At 43.8% G+C, this 20,698-nt stretch overlaps 1 protein-coding gene across 1 annotated transcript; it reads right to left on the bottom strand.

Moving 5' to 3' along the window:
* Positions 1-7,487: 7,487 nt before the first annotated feature.
* On the bottom strand, positions 7,488-9,620 carry LOC133724573 (uncharacterized). The gene is made up of 2 exons (XM_062151333.1): positions 8,855-9,620; positions 7,488-8,755 (listed from the first exon to the last, which is right to left on the bottom strand). Exons 1-2 carry the CDS (start codon positions 9,618-9,620, stop codon positions 7,488-7,490), a joined length of 2,034 nt encoding a protein of 677 aa, XP_062007317.1.
* Between the last annotated feature and the right edge of the window lie 11,078 nt (positions 9,621-20,698).

The raw sequence follows: 20,698 nt of genomic DNA, 5'->3' as shown, positions 1-20,698 counted from the left end.
GGCATGATTTCTAGGTTTTGGGTTAAGGTTGATTGGGATGAATTGATGGCTAGGGATTCAGAGATAGAGCTTGATCTCTTGCTTGATGTTTCTGGGTTGTTGTGGCTTGCTTCCAACGGTGATGAACCCGCTTTTTATAGTGGAGATAGGAGGGGAAGATTCGTGCTAAGAACTGGGGGTTTTGAAGTGGTATTCTTAGTTTTGGTGGGTTAATCCTGAAGCTTTCAACTTTTGTTTTCCCCATGAAACCAAAAGGGTGAAATCTGGGTCTGGCTATGAAGGTGAAGGTCGGTGGTGAAGATCCCAGATTTTGTGCTGCTGTGATCTTTGTGGGATTCTAATCCCTTATTTTCTGCTATTGTAATCACAAAGTTTGAGGGCTATTGGAAATTGAAACAGGATTGCTGGGTATATGAATCAAAGATTCTCCATGGATTCTGGGTTCTTGCCAAAAATGGTGAAGCACCAGTCCCAGCAGCAATCTTAATGGAGCGATATTTCTAGTTTGGGGAAGAAGATGGTTTCAACGGGCTTTGGGCTAGAAGTTGCTGTAATGGACTTCGGGTAAAGAAATAACTCTAGTGGGCTTTAGGTTTTGCTGGGCCTGCTTTCATCTCTCTACTAGCCTTTGTTAAGATTTTAGCCCGTCAAGCATGAATTTTGGTCCCCAAGCCCAAAATTATCGATGGGCCTTAACTTAACAATAGGCCTCACAGAATCCATTACCTTCCACACCACATCCCTCCGTATAAGCCCCAAACGTAGCTTGGGTCTACGCGTATCGCATGGTAAATAAGCGTGTTGGCTCATTTGAAAATGCATGTCAATCGTTTGAGTATTTGGACTTCTCGTATCGCTTGTTAAATAGAGAACTTCCTTTTGACGTGAAATGGGCTTGCTCGAAGGCCCAAGTAGGTTACGAGGTTGATGACTCGCTCCCTTTGCCTGTCACTCATTAAATTTGAACTTGTGGAAATTTGGGTATCAACATTAGCCCCCTTGATTATGTAGGTTATGTGACCGTGTTACGGGCTACATAATCAAAAATTCGAAAACTTATTGAGTGATTGGCCTAAAATTCGAAGACCTTTTTTTTTTTTTTTTTTTTGGGTTGGCTTGCGTATCTTATTGATACAACCCATGACTTATCAAGCTTCCCACGTGACAACAAATCTTCATCATCATTGGACTCCTAGTTAGAAGATAGAAGTCCTACTTTTTAGTTACTTTCCTTCTAGGAAAACGACATTGGCGTGTAAAGTCTTTTTTCTATTCTCTTCGTTTTCTTCCATATTTTTGATTTGCTCGAGACATCTTTCTTCTCAAGCATCAGTCTCTCGTTCTGAGGAGAGAAAGCTCTTCCCCTTTCAAATTTCTTTGGCTTGAGAGACTCCGTTCCCACTCCCTCACTCTCTTACGGGACAGATCGAGTGCGTCGAGCTCGCTGTGGAGCCAATTTGTGATTTCTTCTGCGCTTGGTGAGCTTGGCTGACTGCATCATCTTTTGCTCGGTGCGACCATCTTCTTCCTTTGTTATCTCTGTCTTTTTCTTCTCTCTTTCTCTTCTCCTTCCTTCTTTTTTTTTTTTTTTTGATTTGATACCTGCCGTTATTGTAATCTCATATTGGCCGACGTGATATCAGTTTACCAATGCAATTGCTTGTTGCTGCTGTGATATTGCTGATTCGCTACCGTGATTGACTCGTTGGATATCGCATGTTCTATTCTGGTGTTATTGATTCTGTTGTCGCAATTGCTTGTCGCTTTAGCTATACTAATTTGTTGTTGTGATCAATTTTGCCGCTGTGATTGATTCGCTACCACGCGCTTTGGGGTACACAAACTATAAGTATTTCTTCCCATTCCCCAGCCTCATAACGCGTCCCGATTTGTTTCTCTTCTCTCTGTTTTTTTTTTTTTTTACTGCCGTGATAGCAATGAAGTTGGTACAGCAGGGTATTATTGGCTATGTAAAGTGTGTCTTCTTGGCTTGACTATATGGACTCAATGGCCTTAATTTTTTGCTTAGTTCTTTGCTTAGATAGATTAATTCGGCATGAGTGGCTCGATCTTTTGCTTTATGCATGGAGTTTTTTTTTTATTTTTTTTTTATTGTTGTGATTGCTATTAAACATGATGGAGCTTGTTGTTAGTTTGCTTGGTTAATCATGTAAGCCGTGTTCATTAGCTTGGTTGGGCTATGAGGATTTGATAGTTTCAATTTTAGCTTAGCCCTTGCTTGGCTTGTGATTTCATTGGTTGAGCATGGAGTGGCCTGGATTTCCCCTTTTTTTTTTTTTTGCATTATGCGTGGAGTTTTACTGCTGTGATTGCAATGGACATGATGTCGCCTGGTATCATATAGTTTAGTTCATCATGTAAATTGTGCCTGTTAGCTTGGATTGACCATGTTGGCTTTATGGTTTTAATTTTGCTCGGTCTCTTGCTTGGCATGTAATAGTTAATTGATTCAAAGTTGATTGCTTATGAATAGCGTGCTGTGATTCAATGGCTTGGTCTTCCTTCTTTCTTTCTCTTTTTTTTTTTTTTAGGAAATACCTCATTGTATGTGTAGGTCCCTGTATCTTCCTAATCACACCATGGCTCCCGAGGTATCTAGTCTAGTCGATCATCATTTTGTGCTCGAGGATGGCCTTAAAAGGGAGTTTAGAGGCAATTTTGAAACCTCCAGAGATGTCAGTCTTGAGCAGATTTCCAGGTTGCTGATTGAGAGGGGGGATTATCCGGCAGTCCCCATAAACTTTTAGTGTCCTTGTGGTTTGGTTACGGGGTGGCCGCAATGGGTTGACAATGAGCTCAAAGACGAGGCCACGAGAATTAGACTTTCAGAGGCTGCTGTCCTATCTTCTGTATTCATCTCTGCTCGCTGTGACATTAATAGGGATGTAGAGTCTCTTCGTCATGTGGTTTGAAGGTGGAATCCTCATACGCATACCTTTGTTTGTGAGTGGGGAGAGTTTACCCCTACTTTGGAGGACGTCTTCAACATTATGAGGCTTCCCATTACTGGTTCAGTCAACCCCCTTGGTTTTGATTTTGCAGGTTCTTGTAGAAGGGGCCTCCAGTGTCAAAGGATGTAAACGCCGTTTTTCAAATTGGGTGAAGCATTTTTGGGGCGTTACTGAAAATGGGGTGTTTGTCCCAGGTAAAGGCTTCAATTCTGGTTGCCGTTTGGAAGCAATGCTATCTCTGTGGCTAACGAAATTTGTCTTCATTGAGTTCTCTTATGAGTATATTGAAGAGCGCATGTTTCCCTTGGCAATTGCAATAGCAGCCGTCAGCAGGTTTCCTTTAGGACCAATGTTTCTCGGTCATGTCTATCGTCTGCTTGACTACATCGTTGTTGATGAGTTAGAGAGTGTTGGTCGGTGTGGAGTTACTACTTTGGTTTCTACCACCTTTCTGCAAGTATTCATCTGGGAACGGTTCAAAGGACTAAAGGTGGAGCCTCTGACCATGAGTCTATCCTTGGAATTGTACAACAATGACAAGGAAGGCAGCAAGCAAGCACGGGCTGAATATTTGCCGCCGGTACTTCCTCTGCTGTGTCGCTGGTTCAAAAGAAAGCAAGATAAGACAGTGTTTGCCCCGAGTATGTTGGATGATGTAAGCAATTTCATTTGGCAGCCCTATCTCCAGCCTTCTGAATTTGAGACCTTTTCATTTTCTGGTAGAGAAGAACAGTGTGCTACGGCTCTCGGTCGTGTTGAGCTCTACTTGACTATTTGCCCAAACTTTATCCCATCCATCAGCGAGGATAAGGAGGACTTGGATCTCTTCACTATTGTTTATTCTCCTGATAGAGTGATGCGGCAACTCGGTTACCTTCAAGATGTTCCCTCGCCTCCACCTCGCTCTCTTAACTCGAATATCAGAAATCTTTCTCTTATGGAGCGTAGATGTGTACTTGATTTCTCTGGCAGAATTGCTGACCTCTCATCTCAGTTGCCAGGGAGTGCTGCAAATGCTAACGTTTCCCATGCTTATAGTTACTACTGTAGGGGGTGTTGTGCATGTTCAGGCTCTTTGTGGAAGCAGGCAGCCTCAACTAGAGTTGGGACCTATTACCAGCAGTAGGTTGACTAGCCCCAAGACTGTACTGACTTATGCTGAAAAGCATAATCTCACCTATACTGAAGTGTACAACAATGGTACTAGAAAGATTGTCGGCTATTTGAAAGGCTTTGAAGCTAAGAGTGCGAAGAGAGAGGGAAGGAAGCATGACAAGAAGGCAGGTGATAAGGGTAATGTGAAGGAACAAAACACCCAAAAACCTATTCGGCGCTTCAAGCCCAAAGTGGATTTTGATAAGTTCATGCATACGACCTGTCATGGAGTCAAGTTGATGATTCCTCCAAGCACGTTGCTTCAAAAGAACAAGGAGGTGAAGAAGAAAACATCTTCAACTTCCCGAGCAAGTAGTACTTCTCATGCAAAGCAAGCGAATGCTACAAGTTTTGAAGTGAAAAAAGGGGCGAAGAGGAAGGCTGATGTAGATTTTGATGTCCCTCTTCATCGAAGCAATCGTGTAAAGTCTATGAGTTCTCCTTCTCCTCGTGGTCCTCCAGTTTATCTTGAGTTGCCTGAGTCTGATCACGGAAAGGATTCTCAAAGGGGTCCAACTGATTCTTCTAAAGAGGACCATACTAATTTTTCAAAAGAGGCATCTGATCATGTGCCTGAAATGCCTCCCATGGATGCAATTAATCAAGATGGTGACAATCAGGTTTTTTTTTTTCCTTTTTTTTTTTGCAACGACTTCTTCCTCTCTTTTTTTTTTTTTACTCTTTTTTTTTTTGTAAATATGATGATGTTGCTTCTTCGCAGGCTATTGAAAACGACAGTGTGAGCAATGACAATCAGGTATGTCCCAGCTATTCCTTTTCCTCTTTATTGTATGTGTCATATGCATGGAGATTCTTTGGCTCACAAAGTATATTCTTCTTAGGTTGATGCGGAATTCCAGCCTTTGCAGCATAGTCCAAGTGAGAGTGAAAATAATGATCAGGTAGCTTGTTTATTCGAAACTGAAAGCTTGGATTCTTTTTTTTTTGCATTAGCGTGCTGATGTGTTTTTGAATTGGAGCTTTTAGCCTTTTATTTGCTTGCTGCCATGTGTTGGAAATACTTTCATGCATGTTCATCAGATCCTTAGTTTATGAAAGAGTAATTAAATGAGTAATGACATAGAGATTAGATAGCTAAATAAGCTGATGTGTTAAAATTAATGAGCCATGTGTGCGTATGTGCATTGATTTAATGCATGCCTGATAGTGATTTGTTTACTTGCTAAGTCGTGGGATAAAGTAAGAAAAACATGTAATCAAATAGTCAACAGAATTAAAACTAAATGAAATGTAACATGTAAATTGATAGTGCCTGTATTAGTTATGTGAAGTGCGTGTCATATAGTGCAGCAAGCATGACTTTTGTGTTAAGAATGGTGATTTTAAATGATAAGATGCCCGCATTATTGTGTAAAAAAAAGAAATAAGAGTGATGAAAAGAATAGAATGAAACGTATGATTTGATAATTGAAAGATGAGATAGATGATTTGCTGCTGGGAACAGCAGCAGGAGTAATACTCGTGAGAAATAAAAAGAAATCAAGTGTGTTTTGAAAAACCATGAGTACTAAATAGTGTGAACAAATAAATTTGCAAGTAAGATGAGCTATAATGAAGTAGATTCTCAGGTAAAATAATGCATGTGTAACAAAATAGAGATGAAAGAGAGCAAAATTGGAATGAGAGACACCTTTTGCTATGATTCTGGTTATTTGCTTGGAGTAACAGATTAAGGAATCGCTTTCTTCTCTTTGAGGTGCGTTGCATTACTCATGCGTCTGTTTTTGTATTTGCTTTGATTTCTTGGTCTTACTTGCAAAGTATGTTTGAGCATCGCGAATTTTTTTTTTTACAATCATGCAGCCTGATATTGAAGTATTCATATGTACTGATTTTATGCTTTCCCAGCCGCCATAGTCTGTGATAATACTACATTTGATACTGCCGTTGTTACATGAGTTTTGCCCCTTTGATAATGTGAAATGTGAAAGGCATGTAATATTTCGCATGATCACACATTCTCCTTTGCTTATGATTTCCTGTTTTTTTTAGGAGCAGAACCATCTTTCGAATGTTGGGAGTTGGTCATGACACGGCGGTGCACACTTTATTGGTGTAGCCTGCTAATTGTGTTTCAGAGGTTGATGAGATGACCGTCATTGAGACTCGAGGCCTTGACCCAAGCTTGCCTGCTAAAGGGTTAACTAGTGAGTGGGCGACTCGTATGAACAACTTCATGATTCGATTTGCTTCTAAAGAGGAATTCACTCTAAGCATGGCTGACGTTGCGCCAGCATTGAATGGAGACACTGCTGATTTTGCAGGCATGAAAATTCCTTCAGAGTTAGCGGGTCCTTTGGCTAGATTTGCTTAGAGATATAGTGGGGGAGATATCTTTAACTTAATTGATCGAGACTATACTTCAAGAAAGAAGTGCAAGTTGGTTAAGGAACTTGGCATGATGTTGTACAGCATGGAAGTTTGTCAGATAAAAGATGGAGAAGTGTTCCTTATTTGGAGAGATGCTTGCCGTGATTTCATGGGGACGGGTCTTAATGTTGGCTTCCTGTTGGATTCCTTAAAACAAGGTGCACAACACTTCTTTGGTTATATGATAAGGCCTGAAGGATCAGAGAACCAGTGTGTTAAAATTCGTGGTTTGCAGGAGATGGTTTTACAAACCAAGAAGGAGCTTGCACGTCTTGAGGGAGAGTTACGCAAGGCTCAAGATGATTTGAATTTCAGTTTGCGTGATGTTCCTATGCGTGCTATGGAGTGTGTACTGGAATCTTCTTGGAAGGATGACAGTCGCTTCTTCCATTATTTATGCTAGGATTTGGGTTTATACTGCTTTGCAATGCAGCTTGTACGCCTATATATGGAAGCTTGTTCAATAGGACTAAACTTTGAATAATGCAGCATGTATGAATGCCTATCTTTATCTATTGTTGAAGATTGTTCTGGTGATATTGCTTGCCTTGCTTGTCATCCCTTTTCTTCTTCTTTTTTTTTCTTTTTGGAAAGGTTGGACCTAAATCTCGAATAGCATTTTGTTTACTGCCGGAATTGTATTATTGCCTTGAATCTTACTGCTGGGATTTCAAACTAGCGTTGACCCCTTTTTTTTTTTTTTTTTTTAGGCTCACGCTAGCCCCCTTATGTAGATTCACGAAGTCTTAGAGCAAATGAGGTAAGGCAATATATTCGAGAACACCTCTTCATTTCACATTGCAAACTTCTTAGTACAGATTTAGGTATCATCATGGTGATGTACCTTACAAAAGCTTCTGAATAATAAAACAGAAGATGTGTCTTTGCAAGTGACTACAGAGATTGATAGAGGTATTTTTCTTGGAAAGGAAAATAAGTGATAAGATAGGGACCTTCATGTATTAAGGTCTAGCAGTAGTAAGACTTGAGCCATTTGCCATTGATGGGATCAGTCAGCTCACCACTGTTAGCATGAACAAGACGGTAATAACCACTCCTGTGAGACTCCTTAACGACAAATGGTCCTTCCCACTGAGCTGCGAATTTAGAAGGGCCAGGCATCTGTCTTCTTACCCAGTCAACGGTTCTAAGAACTAAATCCCCTTCTTTGAAGCTTCTCTCTTTGACTGTTCTATTGTAAGCTTGGGTCACTCTTTGCCGATATGCTTCTGCCCTTGCCTCTGCTTGTCTTCGTCTCTCATCTGCTGCTTCAAGGTCCATCATCCTCCACTTTGCACAAGATTCGTCATCCCATTCCAGATCATTAACAGCTAGCACTCTAGCCGTCGGGATCATAAGTTCTACTGGTAAAACTGCTTCAGATCCATAAACCAAGGAATATGTAGAGAACCCGGTGGCACTCCTAGGTGAAGTGTGATAAGCCCACAAGGCATCCGGTAGATGAGTGCTCCATCCTCCCTTGTATTCATGTACCATCTTGCTCAAGATTCGGATGAGCGTCTTGTTTGTAGCTTCAGCTTGGCCGTTCCCTTGAGGATAATAAGGTGTTGATCTCCTATGCTTGATTCCATATCCCTTGAGTGTTTTGCTCACTTCTTGATTGACAAATGGTGTCCCATTGTCAGATACAATCTTATAAGGAATACCAAATCTGCAAATGATGTTCTCCCTTATAAAATTTGAAATTGCAGCTCCCGTTGCCTTACGAAGTGGAACTGCCTCCACCCACTTGGTGAAAGACTCAGTTGCTGTGAGAATCCATATGAAGCCCCCAGAAGATGGGTGAATGGTTCCTACTAAGTCCAACCACCAGGTGTGGAATGGCCAAGGTGTTTTCATGTCTTGTAACAACGTCGGTGGCTTGTGACCTAAGTTTCCGTGTGCTTGGCATGTATGACACTTCTTGACTGTGTTATGGGCATCTTCACGCATGTTAGGCCAGTAGTATCCTAAGTCTAACAGCTTCCGGTAAAGCTTCTTTCTTCCTTGATGCTCTCCACATTCTCCAGCATGCACTTCTTGTAGAACTTGCTGACATTCAGTAGTCCCAAGGCATCTTAATGGCTCACCATTGAATCCCTTTCTATACAGCGTGCTCCCATCCATAAAATACCTTTTTACCGTCTTCTTGACCTTGTATGCATGCTTACGATCTTCCGGCAATGTCTTACTTATGAGGTATTCCAAGTATGGTGATCTCCAATCTTCAGTAATTGCTGTTGTAAATCATTCCTGCTCTGACGGGATCAAGGAGCATTTGGGGCATGAAAGTTGTGTCTCTGCTGCTTGTTTCTTCATATCTGGCTAGTAATAACCTCTGCGTTGCAACCTCCGGTATAAGCTGACTACTTGCTCCATCCCACAAGTGGCCTCATGTACTTGTTGCAATCTCCTCTGAGCTTCTTTTTCACCTACACAACGGGCCAGCACTCCTCCTGGAAGACGCTTGTATAACTCTCCAAATATCAAACTATAGTCTCCCAATGTTCTGAGTCTGTCTTCTTTGTCCAACTGAGCCATCTCGTTCTTGACAGATTCCCGCCAATCTTTCTCACTTGGTGGGATTGAGAGAATCATAACTTCTACACATGGCTTGTTGTTTTGGATTACAGTGATGTTGGGTTTCTCCCTTGTGAATGAAAGCTTGGAACCAAGGGTAGCTAAAGCGTCTGCATATCTGTTAGTGCTGCCGGGAATGTGCTCAAGAGTTATCTGCTCAAACCCCTTTATTAGCTTTTCTGCCAAAGTCCTATAGGGTGCCAAGGTTGCTTCTTTCACTGCAAAATCTCCCTTTAATTGACTAATGACTAGGTTTGAATCCCTGATCACTCTGATTTTCTTGACTCCCAATTCATGTGAAGTTGCGAGCCCAACAATAAAAGCTTTATACTCTGCCACATTATTGGTGCATGAGAAGTTTAGCTTGAATGAAAGAGGTTTGGCATACTCCTTAGGGTCCACGAGTACAACTCCAGCTCCTCCTCCACTAGCCGTGGCTGACCCATCGAAGTGAAGGGTCCAAGGTTCTTCTTCTTCAACCACTGCTGTCATTCCAATTAAGTAACTCTCCGAGTATGTCATGAGAAACATCAAATCCCTCTTCTTCTGGGAATAGAGTGATCATGTCGATCACGGCTTGTCCCTTAATAGCCCTTGGTGTCGTACATACAATGTCGAACTCAGACAACTGGAGCAGCCATCTTGCTAGCCACCCTGACAGCATTGGTCTCGTCAGCAAATATCTGACCAAATCAATCTTCACCATAAGTTGAAGCTTGTGAGCCAAAAAATAGTGGTGCAGATAAGTGCTAAACAAAGCCTTTCTGCCTTGGGGTAGCGTGTTTCAGCTCCCCTCAAAAGCTTGATCACATTGTAAATAGGAAATTCTTCCCCAGCTTCACTATCTTGTGCTAACAATGCTCCCACGGCTGCATTGGTAGAGGCCAGATAGATCTTCAAAGGGATGCCTGGAGTTGGTGCTTTCATGGTTGGGAGCTTGGTGATGAGTTGTTGTACTTTTAAATAAGCCTCCTTGCATTCATCGTTCCATGTAAATTTGTTCCCCTTCTTTAACAGAGGCGTGAAGGCCTTGATCACAGTAGCTAAACCAGGTATGAAGCGCCTTATGTAAGACAACCTCCCTAAGAAACTCTTCAATTCTTTCTGACTTGAGGGTGGTGGAAGAGATGCAATGGCCCGGATCTTGCTGGGATCAACATCAATGCCTCTACTATGCACCACGAAACCAAGAAACTTCGCTGAAGACACCCCAAATCCACATTTTTTTGGATTCATCTTCAGCTTATATTCTCTGCATCTTTGTAGTACTTCCTCAAGGTACCCCAATGCTCACTTCTAGTCTTAGATTTTACCACCAGATCATCCACATAATCCTCCACTTCTTTTCCCATCATGTCATGAAACACTGCTATCATCGCCCTTTGGTAAGTGGCGCCAGCGTTTTTCAAGCCAAATGGCATGACCGTATAGTAGAAATTTCCATACGGTGTGCGAAAAGCCGTATTTTCAACGTCTCTGGTGGCCATTTTAATTTGGTTATAGCCGCTGAAGCCATCCATGAATGAAAGCATACCATGGCCTGAGGTCGAATCTATGAGAACATCCATGTTTAGCAATGGAAATTCATCTTGGGACACGCTTTATTCAAATCCCTGAAGTTAACACAAACTCGTATCTGACCATTCTTTTTTTTTTCACAGGGACAATATTTGTCAGCCAAGTAGGGTGCTTGATTGGCTTGATGAAACCGGAAGCCAAGAGTTTCTCAACTTCGTGCTTGATTTGCTGCTCATCGTTAGGATGATAGTTTCTTCTCGACTCCACCACCGGTTTTGCTCCTAACTGCACATTCAGAGTGTGACACACCAGATTTGGGTCTAATCCCGGCATCTCCTCATAACTCCAGGCAAAAACATCTTTATATTCTTTTAATAGAGAGATGAGGCAGCTTCTTTCTTCATGTGACAAATGGGTGGAGATGGAAACGTTCTTCTGAACAGCGGGATCATCACTGAGGTCAACTTCTTCCATTTCTTTTGCCACAGCAACACTTCCATCCTGCATACACTTTGGTGCCGGCATTGCCTTTTGAAGGGGAAATTTCTCAGGCACCATGGAAGCCCTTTCTGCCTCTTGAATTTGATCACATTCCATGGCACCTGCTGATTTGGGGCCCTCCCATAATGAATGGTTAGGCCCCGCAACCCGTCATAAGCGATATATGGTGCGACCATCCGGCAACACCACTCTAGAGCATTGCGGCTGCTGTGCTTGAGCATAGGCACTTTGTTGTCTTACCAGCATTGCAAGCTCGTTGTTGCTGAGATCTCGAATGTCAAGCCATGAAGGTAAAGGAGTGCCTGCTGCTTTGGACGGATTGCCTCCTTCTCCATCAGTAAACTCATCATAAAATTGTGCTTCAGCGTGATGACTTTCTGACCGGTGGAACGGTACTTGATTTCCTGGCAGCCTGATAGGTTTGAGTCCAATCCTCCCCTTAACACACTGGTGGTAAGTGGAAGTGACTTGATACATATTTACGCAAGCGTACGTATCACTGTCAAGATAGGGAAGTATTATGCCCAAAGTTATCGTACCACGGGGATTAGTGGCTAACCCACAATCCTTGGGTAATCGGAAATAAAGACACTTAGCAAACAAAAGAAAAAGAAAAAGAAAATAAATAAAAATGCTACTCTAAGGCACCAAGCCTTAGCAATGCTCGGCTTTGGTTTGCACCGAAGCCTAATCAAAACTAAGACCTAGTGATGACTATTTACAATGAAGTAGGAAATGTCACTGGAAATGTAATTTGCATTTCTAACAACTAAGTGCAAGAATTTAAATGAAAACTTTAATTAACAACTAAATTAAATAAAGTAAAGAAAACTAAAAAATGAATATAAATATGGGATTGGTAGTTAGGGATGAATCCTAACCCTAATTCAATGCTCTAGGTGCTAATTTGATTTACGTGCAAGTTATTAAAGATGGTAGAAGCCGTACCCAAGGCTTTTCAAGGCTCAAGGGCCGAAATTCCCTTTCATGGTATTCCTACTCCGGTTCAAGGGTCGTAGGAACTCACTTGACATGAATTAGAGCCGGTTCAAGGGTCACTAATTCACATCAAGAGGCCTAGAGTTCGAGGAATTAAGCAACCAAGCTCACCATAATTGCGATCAAGCTAATCATGTAGTGAACCATGCTTGTACTTCCCACGAATATTAAAGCAGGATTCTAGCTCTAAAATCTAAGGATGTCATCCCCTAAATTTTAATCTAGACTTATTAAAACACATACCCAAGAGTTGACAATTCCTAAGCATGCATTCTAATCAATTATCACAAAACAAAAGCATCCAATAATTAACAAATTACATATATAAATTAAATTAAGCATCCATTACATCAAATTTGGGTTAGGGCACACAACCCTAACCCCCAACAAAGAAATTACTCACTACCCATAATTAAATTAACATCAACAAACATCAATTAAAGAGGAAAAAGTGAAAAGAAGTGAGAAGTAACAAGAACAAGTCACAATTGCTATGAAGCAATTATGACAAGCCTTGATTTATAGCTCCCCACTTTTACCCAATCTTTAAATCTTGATGATGATGAAGTCCTTTGATGTTTGGAAGCTTTGGGTGAGTAATTCTCAAATACCCGAAAGAAAACTAAAGCTAAAATGGAAATGGAGAAGGAGGATGGGAAGAGGGCAGCAACCCTCTCCCAAGGCTAGCTGCGACACTATTTCAGGAGAAGGAAGAGAGAATAGGATTTTGGGTGTGTGGTTCGGTGGTTTGGTGCGGCTGTTGTTGCTCTCGTGTTCTACTGTGCGGCTACTCTCCCCTTCTATATATATTAGGGTCTGGTCTATATATATGCATCAAAGAGGAAGAATGGGTCTTCCCCAATTAACATGTGGCTGGACGTGAAAGAAAGGAAGAAGGAAGAATAGTGATAGGGACATGTGGCAACATGGGATAGGAGAGAGGAAAAAAAAAAGAAAAAGAAAAGAAGAAAAACAAAGAAAGAAGAAGAGCAGCACGTGGGAAAGGAAAGAGATAAAGGGAGGTGATGATGTCACTCATGACGTCAGCAAAATTCAGAATTTCATTTTTCTTTTTTTTTTCTGCTTCTTCTTTTCTTTTCTTTTCTTTTCTTCACATTTCCTTCTTTCCTTCTCAATGCACTTCCACACCTATTATCGGAGGTGATTGGATTCCGCTCCCTTGATGGCGTTGACCACGATTGACCCTCATTGACTATTTCGTCCTTTTATCGGAAACTCCAATTTGCTCAATTTTCGCATCATTTTCTTTCGATTTCCGCAACTCCGCTTATTTCCTACAAAGTAAATAAAAATAGATTAATTACATTATAATTAACTTGAGGACTAACTAATTTCTAGTGTTTTAGATATAATTATACGCATAAAATTGCGTGTAATCAGGAAGGTACGAGCCTATGTTTGTTCAACCATGGGCGTCCCAGCAGCGCATGGTAACTCGTGTCAGCATCAACAACATAGAATCTGGTAAGAGACTGGATTGGTCCGATCTTGAGGTTTAGTAGTATGTATCTGTACATACCACCTATATTACATACCGCCAAGCATAATCAACGACCTCATAGGTGGGCCCCGCGGCATGGCTAGTCCCGCCTACAACATGCATCCGGTAGTCCGACACCCGAGCTACCTCGCTGTGGTGGAGGTCGGCCGGTACCTTGCTAGGAGGCCACCCTCCTATGCTCTCCAAGAGGCTTCAAGAGAAGCAATATATGTATTATTGTCCCACATCGAGGATATGTAAATAGAGTGGGACTTCCCTTAGCTATAAAGGGAAGTCCTCCCCTCCTTAGAAAGGATGGATCCATGATCCCCTCACTTGTATCACTACAAAGGTCACTTGGCCTCACTCATAGTAGAAATCTCTAAGTGGACGTAGCCTTGCCTCAAGGGCAAGGTGAACCACTATACATCCGGTGTCATCTCTCTCTCTCTCCCTATCATGCTTCTTATCTTAGGTCCTGTATTCTTCAGTAGAAACATTGGCGCTAGAAGGAGGGTCCCTAGGAGTTAGGGTACGAGCCTCCGACTTTGAGCAAGAGTCATGTACGGGTACCACAAGTCATCGGGTACATGGGTACATGCAAGACACCCCACCTCCCTCCCCAAGCCTCCAGCGAGCCATCCGGTACTCTAGCCATCCGGTACTCTAGCCACCCGGTACTATGAGCCATCCGGTACTTGAGTGACCTCTCCTTGGTCAACATACCGCCCGGTATCCACTATACATCCCGACAGCTCCCAACATTCTTATATCACGTCAACTTCTCCTCATAGTACCGCCCAGTATCCAACTCATCCCAGCAGTCAACCTAGCAGCTCCTCCCGGCAGCACCTTTGCTTGGTACCGGCAGCTTCAAATCCAGATTTGCTTATCGAGCGGTCCCTTTCACGGTACCGGCAGCCTCAACCACAGCTTTGCTTACCGAGCGGTATCTCACTTCTTGGTCGACCAGTCTGGTACCAGCAACCCTTGCCGGTACCGCACTTCAGAATTGCTCTGGGCAGCCATGCTTCCTAGGCTGTCATCAACTCCCGTACCGCTCTACTCATCCGGGAACTCACCACAACCTGGACCCCGAAGTTCTTTCTCCCGGTGACTCACCAACACCTTCTTCCGGTACCTCCACTTCTAAGCCTCCGGGACTTTCACAAGTCGGCAGGAATCAAGCTTCACTTGCACACCAAGGGTCTCGGTGACATTCACCTTCCCGGATCCACAAAGCTCCGTCATCGAGTCAAACACCGAGTCAACAACTCCCACTCGCTCACAGGCAGCCCATTATCCAGCAGTTCTGTGGACACAAATCTTCTCTAGGCACCCATACACTCACCGGCAACTTCAATGCTTCACCTCCAGCCCGGCGTACTTGAGAAACCATCTCCCCGGCCGGTACCTTCTCTCAACTCATCATGACCCAAGTCATCTTGGTCCTAGCACCGGCAGCTCTAGGATTCCAACTGCAGACCCACTGTCGTCCCGATCATTGCGATCCTATCGGTACCTGCAATTGACCCTCCCCGTGAACAACCTCCCGGCACTCTCACCTCCACCAACTCATTCAAGCATCAGATGCCCCGGGATTCAAAAAAAAAAAAAATCTCTCGGCACCCGGAGAACTGGTTTGGACACCCAAGCTCTCGGTGAGGTCGCAACAGCTTACAGCTCCTTCCGGTGCCTCATCACCGCAGCTCCCTCCGGTGCCTCATCACCGCAGCTCCTTTCGGTGCCTCATCACAGCAACTCCTATCACTGGCCCATCACCGCAGCACCTCCCGGTGACGTATCACCCATGCCTCACCAGCACCGTCCTAAATCCCGGTGATTCAGTCCAGCAGCACCAAAACCCCGATGATCATCCTACTCCGGCAGGAGATTCGAATCTAGCCCCAGGCCCCCAGCTCAAAGCCGGGCATTTAACAACAAAGTGCTCCAGGGTCGTATGCCTGGTCCCGTCCCGACCAAGCCAGTTCATCACCTTCTGAACTGATCTGACTGGCTACTACTACTTTCTGAACATTGCGCGAGTCAATCACTTCCTGAAGATAAGTTATGTCTTCCTTACTTTTCTATCATATTGAGGGCATCACTTGCATGTATTCGCCCAACACAAAGTTGACACGCACATGTTATGCTCATTCTACTGGCAGCATGATATAATATTTGACACATGCACAAATATACTCATAGACACCTCAGTTGTTTCATATCAACACCTATTGCATGCATGCACCCATGCACATTACAACAAGCAATATAATCCCTGAGCAGCTTCGAACACGACCCCGGTCAAGGAGCCCTCTTTTCGGCACTCCGAGTACTTACACACTCTTCCGGGAACTCTTTGACTTCTTCCCCAGCAGGATCATCATCGTCTCGGTCGAAGTTACGAGCTGTGAGCCTGTGAGTAGTTGAATTCTCCACTGACAATTTAGCTTTGTTTTCTTCTTCGGCACCAGCTATCTCCTCCGAGGTCGTCATGTCTCTTTGATTTACCCATCAATCTTCTCTAGACACCGGGCAACGCAGCGGTGACCAACCCCTCCATGCAAAGCTGAGTTGTCGTATATACATTAATTAGATTGAAATTTCAAGCAATCTCATGTCTTCACTATACACATGATCTGTTCAATTACTACCACGTATCAATCAATTAGGTATACATGCAATTAGGGTTACACGTGCCCTGCAACTTTACAGCACATGCCTGTCATTTCCTATACAATACTGCATATATGGCCATCCATGTCTCATATAGACTCATATATAGACATACTGCTGCGTATGTTTTATACATATCTCAACAATCATATAAAGAAATGTTATTTTATTGCAGCAAGTCCATTTAGGTTCTTGAACCTAAGCCTTTCTCTGATTTTGTCATACAAAATACTGAGCATGATCTTATCAAATATAGCACGTCTATACTACTCTACGAATCACATCTCTGGCAATACTACACATCCATCAATTACTTCGTGTAATTTAATTTATATGTCATAATCACATTAATTGGTTAGAGGCTATGGCAAATTGTCATGCATTTGCCGCCCCCAAACTTTATGTTACTCACCGTAATATATATTCTACTTGTCAAACTGGGCTAACATATTTCTGTCTTGAGGAATCTCAATCACTCGAACCGGATACATCACCGGCACACTACATTGTGGCATCACTTTTCAAAACACGGAAATTTTGCATTCGGCCAACTCCACCATTGTTTACAATTTTTTCGAACGGCTCCAGATAAGTTCTCACTTGTGCTCTTTCAATTGGAGCTAATGCAATAATTTACATGCTTCAATAACAATTACTATTATCTAAAGCATGCCTATGATATCTGATAAATTCAATCTCATATCTATTATCATATCCGTTATGCCTATGTATTGATTTCATACTTTAATTTAATTGCCCGTCAATTACGATTACTACATGCACACATACGGCACTTTTTATGCGGCACTTAACATCCTTGCCCCGAGCGAGGTACCCCTAATGGGTAAAGCCAAGGTCATATTCTTACATAAATCCTCCCTAATCGGTGAGGTACCCCAGCGGGGTCACGAGGCCAATACCATCATATATTCTACCTGGGGCCACGCCACCGGGTACCGGAGGCCAATGCCACCGGTTACCCCAACGGGGTTACATCATTCTACCCGGGGTCACACCACCGGGTAAAGGAGGCCTACAGGCCCTCATTCAACCCCATTGGGTTAAGGAGGCTCAAGCCCTCACGTGACCCCACCGGGCCACGCTGAACAAGCCCTCATGCTACCCTATCGGGTACTAGAGGCATCAAGCCCTCATGCTACCCTATCGGGTACTAGAGGCATCAAGCCCTCATGCTACCCCATCGGGTACGAGAGGCATCAAGCCCTCATGCTACCCTATCGGGTACTAGAGGCATCAAGCCCTCATGCTACCCCATCGGGTACTAGAGGCATCAAGCCCTCATGCTACCCCATCGGGTACGAGAGGCATCAAGCCCTCATGCTACCCCATCGGGAACTAGAGGCATCAAGCCCTCATGCTACCCCATCGGGTACGAGAGGCATCAAGCCCTCATGCTACCCTATCGGGTACTAGAGGCATCAAGCCCTCATGCTACCCCATCGGGTACTAGAGGCATCAAGCCCTCATGCTACCCCATCGGGTACGAGAGGCATCAAGCCCTCATGCTACCCCATCGGGAACTAGAGGCATCAAGCCCTCATGCTACCCTATCGGGTACGAGAGGCATCATGCCCTCAATCTACCCTTCCGGGTATCAGAGGCATCATGCCCTCAATCTACCCTTCCGGGTATCAGAGGCTCAAGCCCTCAATCTACCCTTCCGGGTATCAGAGGCTCAAGTCCCCATTTACCCTTCCGGGTATCAGAGGCTCAAGTCCTCAATCTACCCTTCTGGGTATCAGAGGCTCAAGTCCTCAATCTACCCTTCCGGGTATCAGAGGCTCAAGTCCTCATTTACCCTTCCGGGTATCAGAGACCCAAATCCTCATTCTACCCCATCGGGAACCATAGACTCAAGCCCTCAGAAAACCCCACTTGGTACTGAAGGCGGGGTAAGCCAAGGTCCAGTCCCTTGCTTTTGAGTCATCTCACCTCCCGAGCATTCTCTATACTTGGGGGACTTATTCATACCACTTATCACAAGTGGAGGTAGTACCCGACCGGGACTATCATTGAGCTTCACGCTCATACTTTTCATGCTACGGTCTATTAATGGAAATATTGAAATTTTTCACCTATTGTTGATTGCAACAATTAAATTTCTTTTACATCCCATTAATAAAACCATAGGACAAAACTCACACCCGCTCAACATGAGCGAGCTCATCTCTTACGTTCCCGTTACACATGAGCCAAACAATCGGGTTATGGCTTATACGTTCGGATTAAGTAAGTCAGAGTTCCTTCCTCTAACCTATACTTGGGGGACTATCATGGTCACGCCATAGTCTCGCTAGTATTGTCAATGGTTATTTCGATACCCGGAGCTTCATTCTTAGCCTTACCGGCTTCGTCTACCGTAGCCTAAATCCAAATTCCTGTTTTACTACGTGACTTGGGGGACTCGGCAAGTAACAACACTCCCGATCCTAACACATATGTATCACGTGCATACAACATTACATATCATTATGTACGCGTCATCACGTTCATCACATATCTATGCATCATACACACTTTGTATGCTATCACAACCACATACATTTTTGACTTATACGTCATTTGTCAACATTACATAATATGAGCATCCACACCATGTGTAACATGCATCTCACATAAACATTCATACACCTCGATGCATTTGACTTAAATGTCACTTAGATTGCCCTAGCGCAATCAATATGCTTTGTGTGCACTCATCTTATTTGCAGGTACTAGCTTGATGAGGGCCCCGGGGCACCAACATACCCGTAGAGTCCCTTCTTACTTACGGAGTTGGGGGACTAGTATGGGTATGGCGTTCAACAAGGTCATCACTCATACTTGGCGGCATCATATTTAAACTCCCCAACCAAGAAGCGCCTCTTACTCGGGGACTTGGGGGACTTGTACATACCACCTATATTACATACCGCCAAGCATAATCAACGACCTCATAGGTGGGCCCCGCGGCATGGCTAGTCCCGCCTACAACATGCATCCGGTAGTCCGACACCCGAGCTACCTCGCTGTGGTGGAGGTCGGCCGGTACCTTGCTAGGAGGCCACCCTCCTATGCTCTCCAAGAGGCTTCAAGAGAAGCAATATATGTATTATTGTCCCACATCGAGGATATGTAAATAGAGTGGGACTTCCCTTAGCTATAAAGGGAAGTCCTCCCCTCCTTAGAAAGGATGGATCCATGATCCCCTCACTTGTATCACTACAAAGGTCACTTGGCCTCACTCATAGTAGAAATCTCTAAGTGGACGTAGCCTTGCCTCAAGGGCAAGGTGAACCACTATACATCTGGTGTCATCTCTCTCTCTCTCCCTATCATGCTTCTTATCTTAGGTCCTGTATTCTTCAGTAGAAACAGTATCCTACAGCCTGCTCACTTCCATTTGCAAATCCGGTAATTGCCATGTTTGCCTTCACAATTTTAGTTAGAGGGACTCCTGCGGCATTGAGCACTTGGAGAGATATAATGTTCAAGGAAGACCCTGTGTCTACCAAGGCTCGTCTCACAAATACATCATTGACTTGTGCTTCCAAATAGAGTGGTCTCTGGTGATATGGGTAAGAAACTTCCATGTCTTTGTCGGTAAACACAATAGCATTGTCACCTTCGAGTAAGCTCCTGCCCCTTTGTGTCTCAGTCCCGGTAGCAAAACATTGTGGGCCAAATGCTTCAGATACGTTCATCAGGGCTTCAGCAGCAGCTCGCCTAGCTTGAGGCCCGTACTCTAGTTGATCAAAGAGTGACTTGAACTTGGGGTTTTGCTGAAGAACTTGTGCAGCAGTAGGCCTATTACGCTGCATCACATCAGTTTCCACAATGTCTTCTTCTATCTCGGTCACATGATAGACCTGATCCATCATGTTTCCAAGATTCTGACCACCATTGGTCCTCATCCAGCCCTCCATAGTTGAGCTACTCCCGCACTCATCACGGGAGAACCATGGATTATCATAACCATAGGCCCTGAAGTATTGTTGCCAAGAAGCCTGATCAATGGGGCCTTGATATTTGCTTAGTGCCCAAGATCCATTATCTTGATCCGTGGCGTCATCCCCCACACCAGTGATGACAGCACATACCCCTTTTCTGTGGCGTTTCGGCAGTGGATCATCGTCTATAGCTTGCTTCTTTGATGGGAGCTCAAGAGTACCTTCATCAATCTTTGCGTGGAGGATCCTTCGCAAGGTTTGACAAGCAGGGGTAGGATGTCCCACTATCTGGTGATAACGGCAGTAGCGTGGATTTTTCTTATCTTCCCTGGTGGGGGGCTTTTCTCGTTGCACGGGCTTGATCACTCCATCAGCAAACAATGTATCAAGAATAGCATGAAGTTCTTCATCAGTACAAGGGACTGCTGGGACAATTCCAGACCGTTCCTTCC

Source organism: Rosa rugosa, chromosome 1 (assembly GCF_958449725.1).
Source record: "Rosa rugosa chromosome 1, drRosRugo1.1, whole genome shotgun sequence".
Classification (NCBI taxonomy): Eukaryota; Viridiplantae; Streptophyta; class Magnoliopsida; order Rosales; family Rosaceae; genus Rosa; species Rosa rugosa.
The sequence above is the reverse complement of the archived record's forward strand: the minus strand, read 5'-3'. Positions and strand labels throughout refer to the sequence as shown.